This window comes from Myripristis murdjan, chromosome 1 (genome assembly GCF_902150065.1).
Source record: "Myripristis murdjan chromosome 1, fMyrMur1.1, whole genome shotgun sequence".
NCBI lineage: Eukaryota > Metazoa > Chordata > Actinopteri > Holocentriformes > Holocentridae > Myripristis > Myripristis murdjan.
Genome location: NC_043980.1, coordinates 23,730,945 through 23,741,382, shown reverse-complemented (window position 1 = coordinate 23,741,382; position 10,438 = coordinate 23,730,945). Strand labels below are relative to the sequence as shown.

The 10,438-nt window shown below is 41.5% G+C and overlaps 1 protein-coding gene across 1 annotated transcript; it reads left to right on the top strand.

The window, feature by feature from the left end:
* Nucleotides 1-493: 493 nt before the first annotated feature.
* Nucleotides 494-10,336, top strand: smarca5 (SNF2 related chromatin remodeling ATPase 5). The gene is made up of 24 exons (XM_030049442.1): nucleotides 494-565; nucleotides 1,174-1,293; nucleotides 1,890-2,056; nucleotides 2,252-2,352; nucleotides 2,465-2,565; nucleotides 2,669-2,848; nucleotides 3,891-4,046; nucleotides 4,511-4,642; nucleotides 4,766-4,834; nucleotides 4,940-5,049; nucleotides 5,181-5,407; nucleotides 5,694-5,815; nucleotides 5,977-6,129; nucleotides 6,375-6,507; nucleotides 7,133-7,281; nucleotides 7,401-7,523; nucleotides 7,615-7,722; nucleotides 7,844-7,957; nucleotides 8,067-8,189; nucleotides 8,315-8,447; nucleotides 8,549-8,667; nucleotides 8,828-9,040; nucleotides 9,156-9,266; nucleotides 9,367-10,336. The coding sequence occupies exons 1-24, from the start codon at nucleotides 494-496 to the stop codon at nucleotides 9,430-9,432; spliced, it is 3,102 nt and encodes a 1,033-aa protein (XP_029905302.1). The 3' UTR covers nucleotides 9,433-10,336.
* The last annotated feature ends 102 nt before the right edge of the window (nucleotides 10,337-10,438 follow it).

The following is a 10,438-nucleotide window of genomic DNA, read 5'->3' as shown; positions in this document are numbered from 1 at the left end:
AAAAATGACTTTCCACCAGAAAACATGAAAGTGGATATAAAATTTGGCTGAGAGAATACTCAATTAAAATAAAAAATAAAAAAACTCTCGTATTAATAATGAAAGTCAAACTGGATATCTATCTATCTAATTTTAATTAATTAATTGAAATTAACCACAAGTTTACAATTGATTACTTGCCATTAGAGTTATAGGCACAATCATAACCACATTATTTCCGATAACCATGAACGCAGCATCAGAGCGTTCCTCATCTTGTAACTGAAGTCTCGCGACAACAGCGCGTATACCGGGTAACGTTAGCGCCGTGAACGCGGGTGGCGGAGAAAGATCGAGCTAGCGCGACCATCCGGTGTCTTTCATTATAAACAAAAGGATAGTTCCCATCTGCCCGTGTGGAAGTTGGCAAAAATCTCGATCGGCTTTCAACGGAAGAACACAACCATCAAAATAACGGACTATATCTAAGAATCGAGGGGGTAAATCGATAACAATGTCCGAAAGTGCAAACGGCGTGGAGCAGCGGGAAGAGCAGGCTGAACTTGAAGAAACCGGAGGAGTGGAGGTGAGCCCTATTAAAATGGTTATTATTAACCCCTCACACATCTCTCGTATTACCTGCCGGGGGAGTCGATTCGCGGCTATAAGGTGAAATCCTGTCCCGTAACTTGTCAAATTGTTGTGTGAAACTTTCCCTCAAGCTGCTGGAGCTGGTTAGCCACACGCGGCTAACGTTTAGCTAGCCACAGCAGCTCCGTGTCGTCTTCCCGGGACTGTAGCTTATCACAACGAGGCCAGCCCGTTTCATAAGAGCTGCCGCTAGCTTAGCTCCGCTAGCTTTGACTCGACAGAAACCTCCGAAAGCTTTTGTTGACCCCCGAGTCAAATTCGCCGAGCGGATAATGAGTAAGTGTGACAGTGCGACACTTTTTATTCAGAGAGTCTCGGACAGCTCGCTCAGCTGTCCCGTCCGTGCCTTTGTTTTCAGAGGACAGTGCGGGCAGTGCACTGTGGGATGCTGATGCATTGCCACTTGTTTCCCGCTGCACTTTGTGTGTGTTCATTCTCGACTACATTTGGAGTCGTGATAGAGTGTTTACAGACGAGTCACTCGAGGTTAAATAGAAATGAACAAAAGCCAGACTTAAAGGATGTTGCTTTCTTTCTGCTCAGGAGAAGTCTGACTCGTCAGATGCCGGGAAAGAGTCCTCCTCAGAAGCAGGGCAGGATGGGCAAGATGCGTCCTCCTCATCCCAGACCAAGGAGTCCACTCCGGGTTATGAGGAGAAAATGGTAAAGGAACTCTGTTTCCACTGTTTACTTCCTGCTCTGGCTTTATATTCTTGTGCTTACATGTTATAGGGCTGCACGATATGGACTTTATTTCATACTTCCATGTTTATGCCACACATTACCATAGCAATATGATAGAGGATATGACTGTGGGTTCACACTTATTTGAGTTATTAAGTGTAGCAGCAGTGAAAAGTCAACTGTCTTCTAGCAACAGCATAACAAGACTATATGGACATGGAAATGCAGTTACTTCACAAAATAAATAAATAAACATTTTTGCTGCAACCTGTTCTTTGACACAGTGGTTCAGCAATATTTTAAGCAGCATAATACCAATTGGATGTAGAAAATGCAGCTACTTCACAAGACATTTTTTTTTTTTTTTTTTTTTTTTTTTTTTGATCAGAAGAGACCTGTCACTGTTTTAGGCTAACCCTAAATTTGATATCATCCATATCTTTGTCTTGTGAGTTTTTCATATCTGACATGCTCATATCTAGATAATGATGTATCATTAAGCACTGGGTCAATGCGGAACCTCACTTTGGTCTTTGACAAAATTGTTGCTTTTTCCCCTTTTTTCATATGTGTAGCAAACAGATCGGACCAACAGGTTTGAGTACCTGCTGAAACAAACAGAGGTGTTTGCTCACTTCATCCAACCAGCAGCACAGAAGACACCCACCTCTCCCCTGAAAATGAAGCCAGGACGTCCCCGTATCAAGAAGGACGAGAAGCAGAACCTTCTCTCTGCTGGAGAGTGAGTACACGACCACATGGCACAAAGATAGCCTGGCGTTACAGATGAGTTACCATGTAACAGTATAAATGCACATAGGTATCTCGTTGGCAAGTTTTGAAGCAGTGTTTTTACATTTTGTTAATAAACGTAAGTGGATATTAGTTTGAAATTTGACTGGGAAATTAGTTTAGTTTCTGCATCTGTGTCCGACAGCAACCGCCATCGCCGCACAGAACAAGAGGAGGACGAAGAGCTCCTGAACGAGAGCAACAGAGCCACTAATGTCTGCACCCGCTTTGATGAGTCCCCCTCCTGTAAGCCATTACGTACTTTTATGTGGACTTGATATGGAGAAACAGAGAGCTCGCTTACCTCACAGGAATGATGAACTAAAGTTCTGATTGTTGTTATGCATTTCCCAACTAGATATCAAAACAGGGAAAATGAGGGATTATCAGATCCGTGGTCTGAACTGGCTCATCTCTCTGTATGAGAATGGAATCAACGGCATCCTCGCTGATGAAATGGTTTGCACTCTCTCACACTTGGAGTAGAATTCAATTTTTTGTGGTATTGTTTTTCTATTTGCCACTCTCCCTCTCATACACCCTGTGTGTGTTTCCCTTCCAGGGTTTGGGGAAGACCCTCCAGACTATCTCCTTGCTGGGCTACATGAAGCACTACAGAAACATCCCTGGTCCTCACATGGTGCTGGTGCCCAAGTCCACCCTCTACAACTGGATGAATGAGTTCAAGCGCTGGGTGCCTTCACTGCGCGCTGTCTGCCTCATCGGAGACAGAGATCAGAGGGTACACTTCAAAAGAATTAATCTAATGGGAACTTTTTCACCTCGCTGTGATGCTAAACAATTCTTTAGGATTTTCTGCTGCAGTTCCTAATGTGAAAATAAGCTCAGCCGTTCTGTTGACATTCCTTCTGAGCAAATTGTAACACTGTAATTGCAAAACCTCTTCCATAATGCAAGGCAATGAAGTTATTGGTGCAGAATCATCATTTTCACTGTGGAGAATACTAATTCTGCTGATGACTGCAATAGCACATGGTGGATCTTGGTCCAGTTGTTTCTGTGATAGTGGTTCAATTGGCTCAGGGTCTTGCCTCGGTCATAGAAATTAAGAGTCAAGGGGACTATGATTGTTCAAGTTATACAAGTTTAATTGCCAGCGATATTGATGACTGTCCACACTACACAGTATACCTGGTGAGTCTGTTGTGCAAAATTACTGTGTTCCTCTAAAGGCCTGTTTATACCCAATGTTAAATACGGATACAGATGCAGACGGAGCCTTCTGTCTGTAATCTACATTCATTTTGTCAGTATTTGTGCACATATTCAGGAAGCTTACGGATACAGACGAAACAGAGCAATCCCACCGGAAATTGCAGGGTCAGAGTAGCCAATAGTTCAAGCAATATCAATCCATGAGGGAGACACCAGGAAGAAATTTCTCTGATTGGTAATATTACAGAAAAGAATTCCCCATCCATATGTCGTGATGCATTTAATGGCCTCACAGACCACCGTCGTCTGCAACTCCGCACCCGCTTTTGCCTTTTTGTAGCAGGTACATCATTACAACCTTCTTCACTGTCGACATGTTTGCTGTTGTCAGAAACTTTTGACTCTGAGCTGCCCTCTAGTGGATTTATTGCTTAACATCCAAGCCAATGTAAAGGGCACATCAATGTATATTGGCAGTTACGGTTACATCACTTGAAACAGTGATTTATTTCATTCGTAAAGGGGGTGTAAAGGAGCCTTTAAATATGAAATCTAGCAATATAATTCAAGTAAAAAAAAAATAATAACCTTTTTGCCTCAATTTTCAGACTGCTCTGATCAGAGATGTGCTGCTGCCAGGAGAGTGGGATGTGTGTGTCACATCCTACGAGATGCTCATCATTGAAAAGGCAGTGTTCAAGAAGTTTAACTGGAGGTACCTGGTCATAGATGAGGCCCACAGGATCAAGAATGAGAAGTCAAAGGTTGGGAAGCTTACTTCAGTATCATTTGCTAAAGCAGTGGTTCTCAATCAGCTGGACCCTCAGTGCATCACAAGATAATTTTGAAAGTTGAGAGATGATTAATTGGATAGGGAAAAAAAAAACATTTCTGACTAAACAAATTTGTAATCATGTATATTTTTTGTGATCATTCTCAAAGTTTTGCTTTTTTTGTGAAATACTTAGTAGTTTCAAGCCTATAGGTCCCTTTCAGTATTTAAATGAATCCTTAAAAGGGAAAGTCATTCTTTATCTTAATAGCCCACTATGCATATATGGCTTGTGATGGGAGGTCATTGAGAACTACTAGCTTAAAGTGATTTGTCAGAACATTTACAATACCACTTCAAATATGTATTTAATGCTCACAATTTTGAATCGCGTTTACAATTTGGTGTTTTGCAAGACTGCCTAAAGAAACAAAAAATGTCTTGGATTTTCTGTAGTTATCTGAAATTGTACGAGAGTTTAAGACCACCAATCGTCTGCTACTGACTGGAACGCCCCTACAAAACAACCTCCACGAGCTGTGGGCTCTGCTCAACTTCCTGCTGCCTGATGTCTTCAACTCATCTGAGGTTGGTGACACAATACAAACACACAAACCAAACAGGGAATATCATTATTAGATGTTAGTTTTGCTAATATGGTTCTCGTCTGTTTTTGTGTTTTGACACTGATGTAAAGTTTTGTTTTCAAAGGACTTTGATTCCTGGTTTGACACAAACAACTGCTTGGGTGATCAGAAGCTGGTTGAACGTCTTCACACCGTATGTATAAAATGTTTATGACAACAAAAAAACATTCTTTTAATTGGGTGTGAGCACTGTTTTGATTTGAATTTTTTTCTTCTTTTTTCGGTGTTTATTGTGTAGGTGCTGCGGCCTTTCCTTCTACGACGTATCAAAGCTGATGTAGAAAAAACTCTGCTTCCAAAGAAAGAGATAAAGATGTATGTGGGCCTGAGCAAAATGCAGCGAGAATGGTAGGTGTTTGCGCCAAGCTTATTTATTACACAGTTTAACAAGCACGTTATTGCATGCCAGTGCCAAACACTGATATCACATGGCGATGCAGTCGTATCTATTGTAACAAACTCATGTCACAACCTGGCAGGTACACAAAGATTCTGATGAAGGACATCGACATCCTGAACTCGGCAGGCAAGATGGACAAGATGCGTCTGCTGAACGTGCTCATGCAGCTGAGGAAGTGCTGCAACCATCCCTACCTGTTTGACGGGGCTGAGCCGGGCCCCCCCTACACCACTGACCTCCACCTGGTGGTCAACAGCGGCAAGATGGCGGTGCTGGACAAGCTGCTACCCAAGATGAAGGAGCAGGGTGCGTAGATGGTCTTCATGACAAGAGACTTTTAGTGTTGGCATTTTTTTTAAGATGCACAAGATTTGTGATGCAGAATATAAAAAAAAATTCTTAAGAGAAACATTCAGGCCAAGCCCTACCCATTGTCACCCACTACCCATTACTGCCTCTCATTATTAACTAGCCGTGTGAATATCATACAAATTTATATAACTACTGCCCCTCTGCTATATAACTATAGGGTTAGGGTTAGATTAGATGCAGGAAATGTTTCTGTATAATCTAATGTCTTCCCTCTATCCAGGTTCCCGCGTGCTCATCTTCAGTCAGATGACCAGGATGCTGGACATCTTGGAGGACTACTGCATGTGGAGAAACTATGGCTACTGTCGCCTGGACGGTCAGACACCGCATGAGGAAAGACAGGTGTGACACTTACTTAACTGTAACTTAACTTTCAAGGCGATGATATTTATGAAAATCTGAATTTCAATAGTCAGATTTTTTTCCTGAGCAGACCCATAAGTGTAAGTAAATAAATAAATAAAAGAAACTTAATTCCTTTGTCATCTTTATGTGTGTTTCAGATCTCTATCAATGCATACAACGAGCCCAACAGCAGCAAGTTCATCTTCATGTTGAGCACCAGAGCCGGAGGGCTGGGTATCAACCTTGCCACAGCTGACGTCGTCATTCTCTATGACTCAGACTGGAACCCTCAAGTTGACCTGCAGGCCATGGTCAGTACGCTCGACCGGTGAAATTCACACTCCTTATTAAGTAGTAACAACTTAGAAAAGGCCTTATGTGGTTTAGAAGCTGTAGTTGGTTTGTTTGTGATGGTCAGCTGACCGTTATTGTAGTTTAATTCCTCACTTAGACAATGGGGAAAGTTAAAATGAATAAAGCAGGACACTGTCTCTCATGTGGTTCCACAGGCAGATAGCTTAACCACTCAGTTTGTCCTCTCACCTGTTCATTTCAGGATCGAGCTCACAGGATTGGTCAGCAGAAGCAGGTACGCGTGTTCCGTTTCATCACTGAAAACACAGTGGAGGAGCGAATTGTAGAGCGGGCTGAGATGAAGCTGCGCCTGGACTCAATTGTCATCCAGCAAGGTACTGTATCCTGCTTGTGTAGCCTCTATTTATATATTTATTTGTTCGTTTGTTTGTTTCATTTCATTTTTTCCATATCAACCCTGCTGACTGTGCATTTGTGATTCAGCTTTCGCTTCTTACACATGCATTAGTTGGACACACCTGATATCTTGTACCTTGTACAGCCACAGTCAAGTAAAGTAGTTTGGGATTAATTGCCTACCTCTAGAGCACTGTCATGATTGTCTGTGTTGTTGAAGAGAAGAGTGGTTTGTATATAAAATAATTATTGTAATTACAGGATATAGGAACATGTGCTGCAGTTTGGCTCAAAATGAACCATTCAAGTGTTCAAGACCTTGTTTCTTTATTTTATAGTGTGTTTTGGTGTTTGGTTTTACGTGCTTCACTAGACTGATCAATAACAGTTGAAGTTGGGTTTGTGTGGTTTATCATTGCTTTGTTCTTACTGCAATAAAAAGTCAGTGACAATTCCATGTAGTAATCACATGATCATCCTTAATTCTGATACTTGTTCATATTGGTTCTCAGTGAAGTTTGCTCTTGAATGTTTCAGAAAGGGAAAATGGGCATGTTAAGGTTTTGACAACATCACTTAATAGTTTGCTTTTTATAATTTTAGGACGGCTAGTAGACCCCAGTGCAAACAAGCTGGGCAAAGATGAGATGCTGTCCATCATCCGCCACGGTGCCACTCATGTGTTTGCCTCCAAAGAGAGTGAGATCACAGATGACGATATTAATGTGATTCTTGAGCGGGGAGAGAGGAAGGTGAGAGTCTTGACACATAGTGCTGGTTGTAATATATTTTGCATAAACTATTCCTGATTAACACATTACTGTAAACATAATACTTAACATTCTTGCCACACTTTTTTTTCTTCCCCTAGACTATGGAGATGAAAGAGAGGATGGCTAACCTGGGTGAAAGCTCTCTGAGAAACTTCACCATGGACACAGAAAACAGCAGTGTGTACACATTTGAAGGAGAGGACTACAGAGAGAAGAAAAAGGTAAGGTCACTACTTGCCCATATCAGTGTGCAATATCTAATTTTCCATATCTCAGAACATGAACTTTTGAGCCTTCACTTTGTTCATTCAGGTCATCACCAACTGGATTGAGCCCCCTAAGAGAGAAAGGAAGGCCAATTATGCTGTGGATGCCTACTTCAGAGAAGCTCTGCGCGTCAGTGAACCCAAAGCACCCAAGGTAGACCCGATCACGCTACCACCATCCTCATCATATGAAGCATATGTAATTGCAGTGTTGTTGTGACTGTGACTGTGTATTGTCTAAGGTGTAATATTTTACCATGTGTACACACGTTCAGGCACCTCGTCCTCCCAAGCAGCCCAATGTTCAGGACTTCCAGTTCTTCCCTCCTCGTCTGTTTGAGCTTCTGGAGAAGGAAATTCTGTTTTACAGAAAGACCATTGGATACAAGGTACAAAAAAGTACTACATGAGTGAGTTTGCGAAATGTGTACATTAATGTGGTTGGAGAAGGAATGTTTTTAGAGGTGATTCTAAGTGAATCTGTGCCTGTCTATTTAGGTTCCTCGTAATCCAGACATGCCCAACTCGGCCCAGCACCAGAAAGAGGAGCAGGCTAAGATCGATGAGGCCGAGGCCCTAACAGAGGAGGAGCTGGAGGAGAAGGAAAACCTTTTGTCACAGGTACTGATTCGGCTTGCTCAATAAAATAAATACAGTTTTGGCTGATAAACAATGTGTCAGAATCAACTGTTGTTTGTACTGGTCTTGATTATGCATATTTTTCATCAACTGCACCTTCATTGCAGGGCTTCACTATTTGGAACAAACGTGACTTCAATCAGTTCATTAAAGCCAACGAGAAATGGGGAAGAGATGATATTGAGAACATTGCCAGAGAGGTTGAGGGCAAAACTCCCGAGGAAGTCATGGAATATTCTGGTAATGCTTTAGTTTATCCCTCATTTACAAAGCAAACCCCAGCTTTTGACTTCTTGGCATTTTTCTGAAGTATTTGTGTACGTTTGTGTGTTTTCCCACAGCTGTATTTTGGGAGCGCTGCAATGAGTTGCAGGACATTGAGAAGATCATGGCCCAGATAGAGAGAGGAGAGGCCAGGATCCAGAGAAGAATTAGCATTAAGAAAGCACTGGACTCCAAGGTAGCTGATTGGCAACAATTTGCCAATTAATTTTTCATTTAAATTATCTTATTAACTTTATCTGATGTACCTTGCACTTAGTGCTTAATCTTGTGCTCATCCCTTAATTGCCTCTTCATCATTATTTTTGATTAATTAATGATGTCCTCTCCATTAACAGATCGGTCGCTACAAGGCTCCGTTCCACCAGCTACGCATCTCCTATGGTACCAACAAAGGCAAGAACTACACGGAGGAGGAGGACCGCTTCCTTATCTGTATGCTTCACAAGCTCGGCTTTGACAAGGAGAGTGTGTACGATGAGCTGCGTCAGTGCATCCGCAACTCGCCCCAGTTCCGTTTTGACTGGTTCCTCAAATCCAGGACTGCCATGGTGAGCAAGCAATCCTGTGTGATCGCAGTAGGGTGTCATGCTATCTCACACTAGAGGATCTTTTTTGTAATGCATGCAGTTTAAACTAAGATATTCTTGGGATTTATATTTGTAGGAACTCCAGAGGCGATGTAACACCCTGATAACGCTGATAGAGAGAGAGAACATGGAGCTAGAGGAGAGGGAGAAAGCTGAGAAAAAGAAAAGAGGCCCAAAGACTGGCTCGGTAAGTTATGGATCTGTCTCCGTGCATCTCCATCTCATTTCTTTGCTTGTTAGGTCTTAGTCTAGCTTTTTCTCACTAATTATTTTCTTCTACTCACCAGGCCCAGAAACGCAAGTCTGAGGGGACACCAGATGGCCGCGGACGCAGAAAAAAGCTGAAGTTGTGAAGTTGTCACATGCACAACAGAGTGGTTGAAGAGGACGCGGCAGCCAGCTCCAGTATAGTTAGTCCTAGTGTCTGTGTTTGTTTTGCGGGTTGTGACGATGTACTGTGTAAAACCTCCCAATGGACTGAACTTCTCTTCGCTACCTAAATTAGCGTCCGGTTGTAAAAGGGTTTAGGAAGTGCACATTTGCAGCCTCTTAGTGACTTACCCAAATACTGCAGCTGTGCTGGTTTAGTTTGTTTGCTAGTCCTTTTTTTTTTTTTACTTTAGTACTTGAGTTGATTAAGATAAATGTATTTATGCCTGTTGGTTGTACCACATTCCATTGCTTGTAACAATATACCATTTTTTATTTTTAAGAAACCTTTTGTTCTTTTACCCTTCCGATGTGAAGTAGAAAATGTCTTTCACAAATAAACTCCCCCTTTTATATATAAAACATGACTTTTGTAAATACATGTGTTGCATTACGAAAAAAAAGACACTGATTCGAAAAAGGACTAATGTATTTGGCAGTTGTAGACTCATCACAAAATGAATAAGGCACCAATTTGAATTGAATTGGTCAGTTAAACGTCTACTACTAATTGGCACATAACATATACTGTCACCTGTATAAGAATAGTTATAATTTTAATATTTCAGTTCTGTCAGGACTTGATAGACAAAGCGCTAACATGTATAGTTAATTTTTCAAGTGTCGCCAGGGTGTATTAATACCTTTTGTTTTCATAGTCCTGTATGATATTTACAAATCGTTTTCCATGTGATTTCAGCCACATTGTTATGACCTTAAAAATGTATAAAAATGGTGAGTGAAAGCACTCTCAAAAGAATAAAAATGAAAATAGTTACAATCCCTTTGAATAGCACCATATTGGTATTCAGTAGAGGACAAGGGTACTGCAGCCTTTTTAAAGCACAGCAGTCATTTCTCAGTACTAACAAGGAAGAAAAAAAAATGAATTCATCACATTGTCATTCATTAAGGTGAACTTCAACTAAC